The sequence below is a fragment of the Peromyscus leucopus genome, chromosome 2 (assembly GCF_004664715.2).
Source record: "Peromyscus leucopus breed LL Stock chromosome 2, UCI_PerLeu_2.1, whole genome shotgun sequence".
Taxonomy (NCBI): domain Eukaryota; kingdom Metazoa; phylum Chordata; class Mammalia; order Rodentia; family Cricetidae; genus Peromyscus; species Peromyscus leucopus.
Genome location: NC_051064.1, coordinates 63,401,842 through 63,419,065, shown reverse-complemented (window position 1 = coordinate 63,419,065; position 17,224 = coordinate 63,401,842). Strand labels below are relative to the sequence as shown.

General features: G+C 44.1%; 1 protein-coding gene across 1 annotated transcript in view; it reads right to left on the bottom strand.

Annotated features, from left to right (window-relative positions):
- The window catches only part of Svep1 (sushi, von Willebrand factor type A, EGF and pentraxin domain containing 1), a 177,029-nt gene that overhangs the window by 135,466 nt on the left and 24,339 nt on the right, over positions 1 to 17,224 (bottom strand). Inside the window, 2 exon segments of the mRNA XM_028857786.2 lie at positions 9,947 to 10,123; positions 13,561 to 13,816. Coding sequence (XP_028713619.1) covers positions 9,947 to 10,123; positions 13,561 to 13,816 — 433 coding nt within the window.

Below are 17,224 nucleotides of genomic sequence, written 5' to 3'. Positions count from 1 at the left end.
GACCTTTTGCTCTGTCTACAATTTTTCAAAAGAAATGCGTACTTCCTACGGAGGGAGGGCCATTAATAAAAGCCTAGAAATGGAGCTCCTCTCCATCAGGGATTTTCACAGGCATGGTCCAGGAATCACAAACTATTAGCCGTGGAATTCTGTAACATGACACAGCAGAGCTGCAGCCCAGAGCCCTTGACTCAACTTTCGAATGAAGACTAAACTTCATTCAAATAGGACTGCCTTGGTTTGCATGACCAAAACTGTAACAACTGAAAATTAAGTGAATGCACAGTGGCTCACACTAACCCCCCAGAGCAGCACACCAGCCAGTCTGGACTATTATTCTCATGGCATGCATTACATGCCAGTAAACTGCATGGTCTAGAATGCTTTCTGTTGATCTGATTAAAAAAAAAAAAAAAAAAAAAAAAAAAAAAAACTGACCAAAATCAACTTGGGGGATAAAAGGGTATATTTTAGCTTACAGGTTACAGCCCGTCATATTTTGAAGTCAGAACAAGAGTTCCCAAGCTCAAAGCAGGAATCTGGAGTTGGAAACTAAAGCAGAGACCACCAAGGAGGAATGTTGCTTACTAGCTAGCTTCTAAGCTCACATTCGGCTAAGGTAGTTTCTTTATTTAGCCCAGGCCCACCTGCTTAGGGATGGCACTGCCCACGGTGGGCTGGGCCCTCCTATATCAATGAGCAATCAAGAAAATACCTCCACAGACATGCCCACAGGCCAATTAGATGGAAGCAAGTCCTGACCTGAGGTTCCCTCTCCCCAGGTATGCCAAGTTGAAAACTAAAGCCACCTATGAAAGTGCCCGTAGCAAACTCGCCCTAATCGTCAAGGCACTTCACTCAAATGGAGATTTCTCGTGGTCCATTCCTCCATACTATAGACATTGCTCTTTGCTGCCTGGCTCACTGTTCCATCAAAGAATGTTCAACAAGTCACCTTTTCAAAACTGAGCTAAAGGGTGAAATCACTCACTGTTGGCCAATCCCTTCCCGGTTACCGTAGCAGATGGCCACTGTACAAACCCTTCATGAATCAATAACCAAGGCCCCTGGAAGGAGCCCCTCCTCCTCAGGAACTATGCTGCACAGAAGAACTCCAGGACTTACCTGGCGAGACTGACACCAACAAGCAGCCTAGTAGTACATTTCATAAAAACCCATTGGAGCCTTCTCGGAAAATGAGGACACGTTGCCAATGAGAACAGTACCAGCTCCTTTTGCAAGTTAAATGATTTCCTTTTTTTTTTTTTTTTTTTTAGTTTGAATAAAGTTGAAAAGGGACCCAAAGGAATTATCAGCTGATAAGCCGTTAATAGCACTTTTTTGATGACAGATAACTGATGTCACCTTTGGCATGTAAGTTGGAAGGAACTCCAAGAATTCAGACCCAGTAACATAACACAGCTTGTAATGAGCCTGGCAGAAATGAAGATACTCCCCAGAGACACTTGGGTCTCAATCGGATTATCAGACCGTTAAAACAATAGACACTAGAGAAATGGGAATTTGCCCAGGAATCTCATGCTGGGAGAAGAAGGTGCCAGCCAGAGGGGAAACTTGTCTCCCCAAAAAGAGACCACATGATTTTAACAACGTGTTAGATTGCCTTGCAGCATGAGACTGAAGCCCAGATCACGGCGGTCTGTGGTGGGCAGGACCACATGCTGGCTGTGACTGCTTGGATGTGCACATCCTTGGTCCTCTGTTTGAACTTTCACCCCGCTTCAGGGTCTAAAGACTGACTGGTGGGGATGGTTGGATCTCTCTGTCCCTCTTCCTTTTTCAGCTTTCCACGTTCAACTCTGCTCTTTTAGTGGCTGACTGAGGACTGTGGCTGGACCTGGCTTGGGGCACTATTGTGACTCCCAAGGTCAATAACAAACTCTTTCAAGTCCCAATTATATATTTATATGAAGGACATTTTCAATGCTAAAATCCATTAAGACTTTTTCAGAGAAATGAAGTTAATGTCATGTTTTTAAAGAAAAAACCAACATTGAGTAATAAAAACAAAATCCATGTATACATTAATCATCAACTTCACTAAGGGATGAATTTCTAACAATATCCTTATAGTCAAAATGTATATATAGAAAATCATGTACAAATAATAGTGGTAATCCAACCAAGCAGCAATTTTTGTTATAGAACATTTAAAATTGAATTTTAATGTATATTCACAATGGTGGAAAGAAAATATTCCCACTGTCACACAGAGAGACACACAAACAAAGTGAGAGCGGCTGGGCAAGGCTATTTACTTTTCCAGAAGGACGCACAACAGCCCAAACCAGGCAAGCCAGCACTTGGGTGTTGTGGGATATTTGTACACTGTGTGGAGATGTATTTGCTCTGGTTGCTATACTAAAAAGCTGAACGGCCAACAGCTAGTCAGGAGGTATAGGTGGGGTTTCCAGGGAGAGAAAGAAAGAGGAGGAGAATCTAGGTGCATGGGAGTCACCAGAAGACACGGAAGAAGCAGGATACGGAATGCAGATTAATAGCAATGGGTTAAGTCATAAGAGCTAGTTAAAAACAAGCCTAAGCTAAGGCCAAGCTTTCATAATTAACAATAAGTCTCTGTGTTGTTTTTCTGTGAGTGGGAGGCCCAAAGAAAAATACAAGTACCCTTGGGTGGTGGGAAGTTCACCTAGTTTCTACCCTACTGCAGGGTGGTGACTGTGTCTCACCCCAGTGGAGGGGTCTCAACCTCAGAATAATCTGACAGTTGGGAAGGGTCCTGTCTCGGGGTGCCCTGGAGTTGGTCAAACATGTATACGCATAGGGTTTCGAAGACAGTTCGTGGAGTCCTGACCATCTTTAACAGAAAAAACGAAGGTCTTCGCAACAGCTCTGGTGGCAGTGAAGCACGGTGCTGTAATTGTGGAAGGGCTTGGGACACCCAGATTAGAGGTATGTGGTAGAAGGAAGAACAGAAACAAGGCAAGGTTCCTGTGCTGGAAAATGTGCTTGCCCAGTGATGAGCGTGCTGAGCAGCTGAAACATCCCCTTGGAGGCTGCTGTTGCTGGGACTCATCAACCACTCATTCGGGCCCCCTAAAAGCAGTGTGGAAGCCTGCGCTTGGCGCCTTCATTTTGTGTCTATTAATCTCCTTTGCTCTGGCCAATGGCACAAAGATAAGACATTGTCTTCAGTCCTCCCCTGGAGTCCCTGGCTTCCTCCCAGGATAGACAGGCTGCAAGGGCAGTTCTCAGGAGACTCAGACTGTGCCCTAGAGCATAAATAATCATCTCCGGAGAACCTTCTTGTCCCCCCAAGCAGTAAGGACTTCCTCTCCTTACAGGACTGGAGCTGAGACAATGATCAGAGAGATCACACTTGGACCAGGATTGCTTAATTATGCACTCTTCTTGTCCTGTCTCAATTCTTCCTCTATCTAAACATACATCTGTACCCTGAATGTGGATTTAGGGTCCAGTGTGTCCCTTAATCCATTCCTTTTCCCAATATAGACATACCAAACTACCCTCTGCTTTTTACCATTATGCCAGGCCCTGGGATTTTCCTCTAAAAACCCTGGTAACAGAATCAAATTGCCTACACTGCCTGAATTTCTGTAGCTGTATTTGAGAGTGATGCAGTATCTGTCTTAAAACATCAACACACTGTTATTGCTCTCCTTCAAAATCCTGTGGAGTAACTTTAGTCAGATACTTGGAGATTAATCAGGGATACACAGATGTTCAATATTTTGACACATGATCCAAAATGTTGACAGCATGGCTTAGCAGATTTTAAATGTTTTTTTCCTTATCCCCTTGTCATTATAAATGGAAAGAACCCTTGCAGTGGGGCTGGGGAAGGGAAGTCATGTTTTACAAGTAAAAGCAGAATTATTGGTTGCAGTTTCTTTCCTTGAAAGCTTTAGGCTGCTGGATATATTCTTATGATTATTTCTACAGAGTAAATTACATTGTCATTAGAGTTTTATGATACATCCCATCTGTGGTGGTTTGAATGAGAATGTCCTCATAGATTCATGCATTACACTTGGCTGCCAGTTGGTGGCGCTGTTTGCAGAGGTTATGAGTTCTTCAGGAAGATAGGTACAGCTTGCTACAAGTTTGTCACTGGAGGACAGGCTTTGGGGTTTTATAGCGTTGCCTTGTCCCACTTCCTGCCCCCCCCACTTCCTGTATATGGATAAAGATAGCCCCTGACTGCCATGTTTCCCTGAAGCCCACATTGTGAAGTCTGGAACCATAAGCCAAAGTAAATTGTTTCTTCTGTAAGACGTTTATGGTCATGGTATTTCATCACAGCAACAAAAAGGGGACTAATACATACTTATACATACTCGTGGTCTAATTTTAATGCTATAGCATTGTGATTGACTGGAAAACACCCTCAGGGCTGATCACTCACCTCACTGAGTGGAAATCAGAGCAAACCAGCCTGCTCAAACTTCTTTGAGCTGACAGGAAGCCATGTCTACACACTAACAATGTTCCCCCATAAAGAGCAAAGAGGAATTCATTGCACACATTCCTTACACCTTATAAATCCATCACTAGGTACCACTGGGGATCCTTTTGGTGGGTGGGAGGGGGGAATAGCTAAGTTCTGCTCAGAGGACAAGATTTCCAAATGTTTTTGTTTCTATGCAAGAATTTCTAGAATTCTTTGTCCTCTCTTTCCAAAGGAATGACATAATATCTATACAGGCGTGCCCTGTGTGTGTGTGTGTGTGTGTGTGTGTGTGTGTGTGTATGTGTGCAGAGTGGGGGTGGGAAGTTACATGTATTTAGGTACATGTATAACAAGACATTTTTATATAAATATTTGCACATTTCAATTTCTGAATGGTATCTTCCTTTGAGGAAATATAATATAGCTAGGACTTTGTTCAAGTTATGTAGGGGCCTCATCCTTGGAGGTACAACTTCAGCTGGTTCCTTCTACATTGACTGAAAGAGTCAGTCTCTGGAAGAAGCAGTGTCCTCAAGATGCCTCTTGGCCCTGTACTTCCACATCTCTCAATCCTCTCCTGGGGAACCCAGAACAGCTGCAACCACTTGGATTTACAAGAGTTCCCTGGCTGTTTGAAACTGATTTGATGATCTGTCCATCTTAAAATGGCTATTCTAGCAAATCAGTTATATGTTGCATTTAATTTATTGTTGGCAGGGTCAACCAAATGTAAATGTTTTTATTTCAAATATATCAACCACATTGTAAAAAACAAAAACAAAAAACAAACGTGTTGTGGCACATGCTTTTGGCAGGGAATTCTGTGGCGGTGAGGCAGGCTTGGAAAAAAAAAATAGAGTTGTCTGAGGTTTCAATTGTGAGTTTCATCCAGAACAGTCTGATATCAAAGTTAAGTTTTTACCCACTTCCTTTTTCCAGGACTTTTTTTTTTTAAGCTGGAGATTGAACCTAGTGAGGCTTTGTACGTGTTAGATGTTATGATTAGTCTTCATTTTTGATTTAATGGGATTTATAATCACCATGGAAACAAACCTCCTGAGATGTCTGTGATGGAATTTCTGGGCTAGGTAAGTTGAGGTAGAGAGGCCACCCTAAGCGCAGAGTGTACCACTTCACGAGCTGAGGTCCCGGACTGAGTGAGCAGGTGAAAGGGAGGGAGGCCCAGCATTCATTGCTCTCTGCTTCCTGACTGTGATGCCCTGTGGCAGCTGCCTCAACTTCCTGCTGTTATGGAACTGGTGGGCTGAATCCACTCAAGCAGGAGGAGGAAATGCCCATTCCTCCTTTAAGTTGCTTTCTGTCATGGTATCTGTTTTGTTCCAGCCATGTGGAAATTGACTAGTACACGAGGTAAGTGGTCTACGCCATTTTCTTTTGAGCATTTATTTCGGGGTCTGAAGAAAAGCTGTTGGAAATCCAGAACAAGTCAGGAAGTCATTGCCCATCAGTGTGATGAAGTGGGAACAGAGTCAACAGTTACTCTTCCGGAAACGGAACCGAAGACTGAGGCTGAGAACTGAGATAGCGTAGAATTCAGAGGACAGTGTAAGCCTTCTGACATTTAGATCAAAGGCAAAAGAGGCCTCAAATCATGCAAGTATGCTATGGAGTTTTAGCTTATCCTGTGAAGGGGCTGTAGTTTAATACTGCTAAGCAAGGATGTGTGGTGTCCAGGCTGGGATTTTTCTATAACTCATTCTGTTCTTTTTTTATTTCTGGTTCTTGGTTGAACCATATGAAGCTGCTATTTTGTAAATTGAAAAGATCAAATAATGGTAATATCATTGAGAATAAATTAACTTAAAATTTAATATTACATATGTATATGGGATCAATGTTGCTATTTAGCCTAGCCTGGCTTTGAACCCATGACCCTCCTAGCCTAGCCCCTCAAGTGCTAAGATTATAAACATGTGACATCATGTCCACTTTGACATTATGTTTTTAATTTGAGTGTATTTGTTAAATGTCTATTATTAGAACTAGAAAAGAGATACTGCAGCCAGATAACTTGGGTTCATACCTCAGCTCTATTAACTAAGTGGCCAAGTTATTTGACCTCTCAACTTTTTAATTCTTCATCTCTAAAATGGGTCATGCTTGAGATGACCATACTTAAACGAGTTGGTATATACCAGTGTTTGGAAAGGTGTCTCACATTTAGTTCTTACTACTTCTTATTGTTATCAGTTATTATGTTGTCACTTTCATCATCAACATTGTCGTCATCATCATGAAAATCCAAATGCCTGTTGTGGGGGAGGTCAAGGATGAAGACTGTAAGACCAGCAATAGAGTTAGAAATGAAAGCAATGTATTTCTTTATTTTCTCAACTAATTCCACAGTCTATGCATGTGCGCGTGCGTGTGTGTGCACACACACACATACACACACACACACACACACAGTCTATGTTCATATCTACATGTGTGTCCATATATATATGATATCAATATAACTGTATGCATAGACATACATGTGCCTCTCTGTGTGTGTGTGTGTGTGTGTGCGCGCGTGCGCGCGCGCGCGCATGTATGTGCATGTACATGTGTGTGTCCGTAATCAAGCCCATTTTGCAGGAAAAAAAACTCTGAGAGTCAGAAGAGATTAACTTGTCCAAAGTCTTATCTTTTGGTAGAGGGGAACAGGCTTCACAAGTTCCTGAGGAATGCTGGCTTTTGTCTAACCAGAATTTGCAGAAATAGAGTTTCCTTTGGACCTGACAGTAATTAGCGGAGGTTTAACTTAAGCCAGATCCTTCTATGTCTTTCAATATTTTGAGCATGGTTCCATATTTCTGGTCTCAAAAAAGCAAGATGCACAAGAGATTATTTTCAAAGACTGGGAAAATCTGCAGCATGACAGCTAAGAAGTGATACAGAACTTGGAGAACAGTGTCTTGAGTTGCTTTCTGTGTCCTGTTGATGGCTAGATGTGTCATCCTGAGCAAATGTTCATCTTTCCAAGGCCTCAATTTCCTCTTGAAAAATGAGAGGTTTAAAATAGATCATCTCTAAGGTTGCTTCTGGCTCCGAAAAGGGATGGCTGGCTTCCAAAAGGCAATGTTTCTGTGAGGGAATGCACTAAGCATTCTAACACTTCGAATGGATATTGGCATCCTCTCCCTTGTGCACAGTGGGAGCCTAGGTACTCCTAGGTACTCCTTCATCTTAGTGGAGTGTTTCAGCCTTCCCTAGAACCTGTGCTTCGTACCAAGGACATTTGTACTTGATGGCATCGATTGCCGTTTGTAGTTACAAATTGACCTGTGTGATTTGGGCGTAGCTCCAAAGGCAATGAGCATGGATTTGGGTTCCTTGTTGAACAGACTGCTCCATAATATTTGTTAACAAAATAGATTCTAAAAGGCACTCCGTGCTCTTGAGGATTCAGTACTGGATACTATAGCCCTAATATTTCTCCCTGCCTTTTGGGAAGACAGGTCTGGCATGGAGTCTTTATGCTGTAGGAAGGATGCTGTTGATTTTCTCTCCTTTTTTTTTTTTCCTCTTGGGCCAAAGCGGCCAGCCACAAGTGCTCCCCTCCAACGATGCAGAGTCACAGTGTGTGATCTCGGAGTTCCAATGCTGCTTTCCCCCAGCTCTTAAAACCAGCAGCTGAGGATGATGATGTGCACATTCACACCAGTGTAACCATATCTGTGCACATTCACACCAGTGTAACCATATCTGACTTCGGTCTCGTCTGTCAGAAAGCATCAAATGGAGGCTTGCTAATTCAGGAGAATGGGAGGAAAACTAATCCTTCCGTGCATGAGCTTGGCCGGAAAGAACAACAGAAGGCCTCCAACCCCCTTTGTGGACACTCCAATGGCACCCAACCTCCTACATGTGGTGGACTCTTGTTCCTTTCGGCATTTAGTTTCCAGTGGGGAGAGAGGGTTGTGAACTACCACCTCTTTCTTCTTGCAGCTGATCTTGTGGGATGCAAAATTCTAGTGCCCTGAAGCAACCTGGGACTATGGCCGATAGTGAGCGATGCTGCCGGGCAGCCACACAGTGATGACAGCCGTCTGTTGGCAGGAAACAGTGCAGGCTAGGACCACACGGAAGGCAGGCATGACGACCACACAGCATCAAGCAAGGAAAATAGGGTTTTCTGCCTGTGTTCGGTAGGTTAGGACGGGAGGGGGGAGGGGAGGAAGGGGTGCTGTGGAGAGTGCCAAGCTGGGCTGTTGATGAGAGTGTGGGAAGATTTGAGAGAAGGGGAAAATCAAGAGGAGGCTCTGTGCCAGCTGGGAGGCCATTGGGTTGATCTTTCTCCCCTTTCTGCTTAAGTAGGGAAGCCTGCTGGGTGGGGTGGGAAGAGGGCCAAGAAAGTAGCAGGTCTGCTGGGTGAACACGGATGGTCAGACCTGGCAAGGATGTGGCTGCCATATGGCATCAGAGCCAGGGGAGAGAGCAGATACAAAGGGAAGTAAGATGAGGAACAAGAATAAAGGAGGGTTAGACAGTGACACAGAGGTACTGGAGGGAGGGAGAAAGAGCAGAAGAAGAATGGCAGGTACGGAGGGGAGCTCCATGGGTCTGTGATGCAGCCCAGGCCTCCCACCCAAACATCAGAGCAAGATAATGTTACAGGAATTAAAAGAAAACCCAGCGGGGCAACCTTGTAGTACAGAGGAAAGCTGAGCCCTGCTCCGATGTGGGGGGAAACAAGTTCCATGGGGTTACAGTTTTCCAAACACATCATAGACATCTGGAAGCTACTGTTTTAAGTTAAAATCAGTATAAGCAAGGACACAATCCAATACAGAAAAACTGCAGACTACTTATAAATATTAATCATATCTAAAATATAATGCAGCCTACAAGATTCCTGAGAACATCTCATTATTGACTGTTAAGGTCTTTTTAGAACATGTGGAGAAGGAAAATTACAAATGTCAATGGAGTGAGTTCTATGTTTCTGTGACGACATGTTCAGAACCTTTTCATTTCCTTTTGGGGAGTCTTGTGACAAGCTACAAGGCCATAGGGTGCATTCTGCTGGTTTTGTGATAATCTGACAACTATCTGTAGACCAGGAACCAGAAACCCACTGGCTTTGATCCAATAGACTGAGGCATAGTTTAGCTTCAGGCACCTAGAAGACAGAGTGACTACAGATAGAAGACCTCAAATCTCTCCCTCCAAGTTCTGAGACCTTGCAAGCTCTCATTCTTCAGCCTGTCTGTCTGCTCCCAGCACCAGTTCCTCATATAAGACAGATTCCCATGTCCCAGAAGAAGTCGTTTTAGATCAGTCCACAGTCAGCCAACTCTAAAACGTCTCGGAGAATGCACTTAAGATCCTAACCACCTCATAGCTGATGGCAGGATAGCTGGGACCAAAGGAGTTGCCTAGTAAACTCAGGTGAGCAACCATCAACACTTTCAAAGCTATAGAGTTTCAGGCTCATTTGTTACGCAGCAACCGATGACTGATGTAGTCAGACTCAAACCAGAGACTCACCTGTGCATTCATACTGTAGACCTTTTCCGTAATAGCCCTTCTCACAGACGCATTCAAATTGACCTGTGTGTGTCCCACATTTGCAGCTGGCCATTCGGTCACAGCAGTCTTTTCCAGCTTCACAGAGATAAGAGCAGTGGGCCATATCCTCTTGGATAAAACTCCCAGAAGGTAGATCTACCAGGGACATAAGATATAAGGCAATTAAAAAAAAATAACAGTTGATTGTTACATTCTCTAGTCATTACAGATAAAGAGCAAGATGGAGAAAAAATAGCTCTTCTAAGCTGTCTGATTTTCCACTCTTCCCTCCCTCCACCCACACATGGATATGTGTTGTTTGCAGGAATGCACTCTGGGGGCTAGCTTTGGCCAATTCAGTTATTTCAGTCTGGGACTTTATCCTAAGTGGTCCAGGCCATGCAGGGTCATGCAGAAATGGAGCACCGCAGAATGAATGCTCCAGATGCAGCAGGTAATCAACACCCTTGGTCCTTCAGGTCATTCCTCTGGCTTCCAACAGCAGCATTCCCTGACCTCTGAATGAGGTCAGGCAGCAGTAGCCAGACTTGCCAAATCCTGTTCAAGTTAGAAATAAAACCGCAATCCTGACCACTGTGGAAGGGTGCTGCCGACTGAGGGCTACTGTCTCTAGAATAAATAGCATCATGTCTGTAGTCATCTGATTCACGAGCATCACCACATAAGCTAAATAACACAACCATCATCCAGTCTGCTTCTTAGTTTTAAGTATAGGAACACATGTTATACAGAAAGAGACAGTTCTGAGTATTTGAGCCAAGAGCTGATAGAAAGCATGCCAGGAATCCCTGAGCAGAGCCATTCAGAAACAGACTGAAGGCAGAGTTAAGGCTGCAGATTACTGAGCTAGGATGGATGGCCTCGAATGGAGCAAGTGGTAAGTCTACATCTTCAGCTGAAGAAGTTAAGAGATCTTAGCCTGAATTCCAGCGCTCGGGTCAGGCTGCTAAGTCCAGATTCAGGGATGGGCCCCTAGTAAGAATGCAAGTGGGTGACTGTTGGCAAAGCAGACAGTCTGCAGATGAAGATCTGGGAAAGAGATGAGAGATGGACTCAAATAGGAAACATCTGAACTTACGCTGAGTTTGTTCAGCAGCTAGGGACAAAAGTTAGGGGAAGGCTCCGTCTCCAGGAAAGGAGATCAGAAAAACTAGGCGCCACATTAAAACTCCAGCTCAGCAGCAATGCTGTGGGTGAAAGGTTTGCACTGTGGTCCCTGGGAATTAGTTCTGAGAAACTGCACCAGAGGTTTGTTTGCAACAGAAGACCTTAGGGAGCAAGGAAAGCCTGGCTATCGAAGTTGGTATGGTAGCATTCGGGCCCAGGAGAGGATTAAGTGGAAATCTATGCTGCAATCTGGGGCTACTAAGAGTGTTCAGAAACACAGAGGGTCTGGGGGCTGAAAGCGGATCCATCCAAACTGAAGAATATGGAGGAGAGGACATCAGACCCACCTCTGATGCCATTATATCTTTTCAGTGAAAGCAGAGATTCTTCTTACCAACCCTGGAGAGTCAACCAAAGTATGACACGCTCTAGATGTGAGTTTAGTGTAATACATGTGGTGCCTTGTAAGTCCAGTGTGTGACAGTTAAACACCTTTACCTTGACAGCCCTGTCTGCCCTGATTCCTTCACTAACTCACTTTAGTCACTGGTCCCATAAGACAGAGAGAAACAACTGGACTAGAGATTCATTTGGTACAACATCTATAGATCACAGCATCCCTAACTTCACACTCTCATCTAGTAACACCCACTATATAATATACCATCTAGTGACACCCACTATATAATATACCATCTAGTAACACCCACTATATAATATACCATCTAGTAACACCCACTAGTGTCCCCAACTATAACCTCCCTGCTTCCCCAGCTAGCACGTCACTTGCTCTAAAAAGGGAGAAAGAAAGGAAGCGTCAGTTACTTCTGGCCATGTACTAGACACTGCAGCCTTGGTCAAATGTAGAGATTCCATCCTTTTGAGAAAACCAGGGTACCTATTATTACATAATTCCTGTTTTGAAAGAGGAGAAGGTAGAAGCCCATACTTGATTGCCTGAAGCAGTTAATAACAAATGACCCATTAGCATTTATATTTAATGAGTAATTGATAGCGGAAGAAGTGGTTATTGAGCCCTTAAACATGCCATTAGTAATTTTCTTCTTATTGCATCTATATAGTGTGCATATGTGGGCATACATTGGTTCCCTCTTTTCACCGTGTGGGTCCTGGGGATCAAACCCAGGTTGTCCATCTTAGCAGCAAGCACCTTTTACCCAGTGATCCATCTTGCATGCCCCATCAACAATTTTCTAGTTGCCTTTTGTGCCTTAACTACTTGAGTCTTGTATCAAGCCTGTGAAGTAAGACTCCTTTCATTCCCTATTCCACTGGCCAGAAACCCGAGAAGTGTCAAAAGACAGATAATTCATCCCCAAATCACTCACTTAGTAGATGATGAAACAAGGATCTAAATCCAAGAGTTCTGAATTTTTATGACTTAGCTCTTAAAAATTAAACTTCAGTTACAGGCCTAGGATTTAAACCTAAGCCTGGTTTTGCTCCCCACACTCACCCCCTCCCCACTTCCAAGCCCTGCTCTAAGTTCCTCTCCATTTCTAAGATTCTTACCCCCAATAAGCTTAACTAGTACCCCCACCCTACCCAGAGAGTCTAATTAATCCTTTTGCTAGACCCACAGCAGTAGCCCGAGAGTCCACTGGAAGCTCTTCTCCTGGAATTCCACCAGGGCTAACCTGGTTGTTTTGGTTTGTTTGTTTGTTTTTTGAGCCTCACCGGGTGCTTGGAATCCATTGCTATGATTCCCACCTTAGGCCAAATTTCTCACTTGAGTACCTGCCAGGATCATGCCCAGTTTGGCACATGGCTAAATATCCTGTCAACTCCTCACAGTCTGCATTCTTTTCTCCTGGTTCAAATTACAATAGGCAAGTCCATCTAACTGAGAACCGTACATCTAAACATCCTCATATGCGGTTCGTCAAGGACTCCCATGAACGCGTTTGCTCATTTTTCTCCCCTTTTAGAACTGACGTTCTTACGACAAAAGCGATTTATCTCCGAGTTGTCAGGGCAAGAAGTATGTGTTAAGTGTTTAGTGCCCTATCTCCCCACGTATTTCTGGAAACATTCTGGTGAGGTTCAATGCTCATGTCTCAGAATGTTTACTTCATCTGTCCAGATAGCTGTAAATGCGATCTCAGTCAAGGCTTCCCACTCTGTGTGTGGCCTCCAAACACACCTCAATTCATCCCATGGATCTAGGTGGGAACATATGGACGATCTAGGGAAAATTCAGCACAGCTGTTAAGAAACAAATAAAACAAGGTTGCTGCCAGGTCGGGATGCCCTCTCTGGGCAGTTCAGAGTATGTTAGGACACCCAAAGCGCTCACAAGCCTCGTGCTCCACCAAGAGCACGGTGAGAGTGTGAAATCATTCTTCTTCATGCAACAAGAGAGAGAAACAAAACCAAAACCAAAACCAGACAACAACAGCAGCAACATTTCAAGGTGTACCCGTAATGCTATTAACTTCCGTTACCTTCATGCAATGCCCTGCGAGCTAAAGCCTCAAATTCTTCAAAACTGTGAAGCAGGTAGCAGTGTTCCTCCTTCGGGGTGGAGGCCATGTCATTGAGTTCCCGGATATTCCCCTGCCAAATCCCGAACGTGAAGATCTCCACTCCAAAGTCCCGCAGCGACGCTGCGATGGGTCTGGGGTCTCCGCCGTTGGAATAGCCATCGGTGATGAGAAATATGACTTTGGTGGAGTTTTCTCTCGAGTGACGAAGGATTTGCTGTAAGGACACAGGGAAGAGCCGAGTGTAAGTGGCGCCAGCCCCTCTGCTTATCTGGCTAAGGCAGCACCTGAGAGATGCCGTTCACACGGGTCAGCGAGAGAAAAACAGAAACAGGCAGAGACTGGGATCTGCCACGGCCTCGCAGACGCGAAATGAGCCTCAAAACCATGTAAAATGTGTTATCATCATCATCATTGCTATAACCACGTCACCCTCATCCTCATCGCCACAGAGCTTGCCAATGAAGAACAAGGGCTTACAGAATGACATTGATTCAATAATCGCCACTTCCTGTGAAGCTAACCTATCGGTTCTCCAGTCCCGGAAACATGAACCAACCCTGAGTCCTATGCATCTACATTGCACCTCTCTCTCTATCGAAACCACCCCCAGCCTCACTAGAAAAATTTATCAGAAAGTGCCTTTTCCAGGGTTTATGATGGCTGACCTTCTTCCTATATTTGTTTTTCCACTACTCCTTCAAAAATGTAGAATTGATCCAATACTTCGTCTTTTTGGACCACCCAGATTCGCATAAAATCAGCAGGTTTTGGCAGCATTCTATCTTCATGAGAAAACATGGATTCACTAACCCTGACATTTGAGCTTTATTGTTTTAGGACAGGTCATTTTGTTTTACGATGTGTGTGTAGTTCCTTCGCCCTGGACAGAAGCACAGATGAAGCTTTTAACACTCCATTGCCAGAGATGCTTTACAATGTCAAACCTCAAAGGCACAAGAACTCCAGGTGTGGATCTAGCATTGTCATCCAAATTTCTATTGTGGCTTTTCGTCAAAATTTTGTGGGAAAGGCTTGGAAGTGCCAGGATACATTTTCTAGCAAGATCTTACTTAGAAGGCAGCCTGGTTTATTAGGCAATAAGGGGAGAGCCACTGCCCATTTTCTAGAAAGTGGGCCAGAACAGCAACAATTATACCCTACATTTGTCAAAATTAAAATAAGGTACGGTCGGAAGGATAAATTCGATTCCATTTACTTTAGGGAGTAGATTCACGAGCTGGTCTAGATTGTTTTCAGATGTTAAGACCAACATCTGTATGAAGTCTATCACTAGATACTCAGTGGATGCTGCTTATAATTGAATTATTCTTACCTAAACTTAGCTCCTGTGAGCTGCAATAAAGCAGCCAAACCCGAATGTACAGAAAGTCAATCTGAAAATGACCCCAGAAACCACCTAGAGGGCCAGCAGTTTGAGAAGAGGTGTTTAAGTACGTCACCACAGGCCCCAAGAATCAAGCCCCGTACGGCAAGCCAGATCAGATGGGAGCCTAGAAAGTCAGGCACAGAAGGCTGTGTGTGTGACAGAACAGGACACACAATGCTAATAGACATTCCTCAGCTACACACCAGGCCCTCAATCAGCAGCCTTCATGGTCTTGGATCTTACAGTTTAAAAAGCTGTCCACTTGATGAAGGACAAGTGGTCTGGCATGACTGAACGACAAGTGTGGGACTTTTCTAATCCCCAGACAAGAGCCTCTGGGGAGAAGGGGAGGGAAAAAGACTGGAGAAAGGAGACGTTATGCTCTTGTGTGAGACCCTGAAGTCTGTACCAATCTGTCTCCACACCCAATCGAGTCCCAGAGGAGATGACAGACAGACATCTCTTGAGGCCCTGAGAATCACAGATCCTCTTCCATTTGGATATTCAGGGTGGGGGCATGACCTGAATGAGGCCATTGTACAACTCAGAAAATAGAAGCTCAGAGACCTGAGGGATGAACATTCCTCAGGCAGCTTTGCAAAAGGAGGAAAGGGGAGGAATTCTAAACATGATTCAGTTTTCAAAGGGGAAGTACCAGAAACTTCTAGTTTTGAGTTTTCTTGGATGCCTCTAGATGGCCAGCCTTGTTTCCTCATCAAGCAGAAAGGTATAACAAAGAAAAAGTTCTGGGCTAGGGGTAGAGCACATGGCTAGTATGACCCACACCTGGGCTCCACCCCCAAAACAATGTGAAGAAATATCCACGAATATACATTCTGTTCAGCATTAGTAAGATAGAGTTTTAAAAGCCATCACCAGCCGGGCGTTGGTGGCGCACGCCTTTAATCCCAGCACTCGGGAGGCAGAGCCAGGCGGATCGCTGTGAGTTCGAGGCCAGCCTGGGCTACCAAGTGAGCTCCAGGAAAGGCGCAAAGCTACACAGAGAAACCCTGTCTCGAAAAACCAAAAAAAAAAAAAAAAAAAAAAAAAAGCCATCACCAGCCAGTAAGAAAATGTTTTGTCTCAACACACAGTTTCTCATCCCAGTGGGACTCCCTGGTACCTTGGGAGGTGAGTAGGGAATCTCATTTGGACCTGGGCCCCTCCACACATTTACAGGGTGAGAGATGAGGTGCAGGGATGACAGGAGAAGGTGACTTTGCTGCACAGCTCGAGGGTGTTCGGAGTGGCAGTTGGGCATTTCGAGGGTAAGGGCATTTCAATTGCAAGTGTGGTCTTCTCCCGTGAGGTCCACTGTGGGCAGGCTATTTAAATTCCTTGGTATCTGAGTCTAGAGAACACTCTTAGGCTACATTGGCTGATAAAGAGCAGCTCTTCCTGTGCTCAGGAGAAAGCCTCCGAGATTTCTGCCTCCTCCCCACCCTAAACCTACTCAAATACTCGCCTATGTGTCTCACTAAAATTGTTATTTTAAAAATCTTTAAGTTTTGTTTTACTTTAGGGAACAGTAGAGACTACCTTCATTTTTGTTCAAGTAGAGAATTATTTCCCCCACTCATTCACTGATGGATCCTCTCCTTTCTGTTTTATTCTCTGTCTTTCTGTTCTTGGTTAATAACCACATAGCTTGGGGTGCTATTGCTTTACATTCTTTTTTATACTTTGAAAGGAAGTTTTAACCATCTTTTTTCTTTTTTAAAGTATTTGTGGTTAGACTTAAATGTTTCCTTCGCCAGCTGAGCTTGAGAATCAGCTCATGAAATTTTTCTCTAAATTCTGTTTGACCCAGTAATTTCACTTCTAGAAATTGATCCTAAACACACACACACACACACACACACACACACACACACACACACACAATCAATCAATCAATCAATACAATCAATCAATCGAAGACTATCCTGGTAAAAATGAGCTGGATGCGGTCTCTAAATACCATTATCTACTAGAAGGTGCCAGAAACTTGTGAAGAAAGTGTTTGAATTTCTGTCCAAGGGCAGGAAATGTACAACATAGGTTGAGGCTTCTCATACAGAAAACAGAGAGGCCTGAGCACTAGCAAAGACAAATCAAAGAAACCAGGGACAGCTGTAAAACTCCTTCTGCAGGCCAATGAAGGGCAGCTTGGGTATGGATGAAGATAAGAAATTGAATGCACTTAAGTTTCTCAAGTTTAATGTATACATATGGGTGTGTGTTTACATTAGTAGT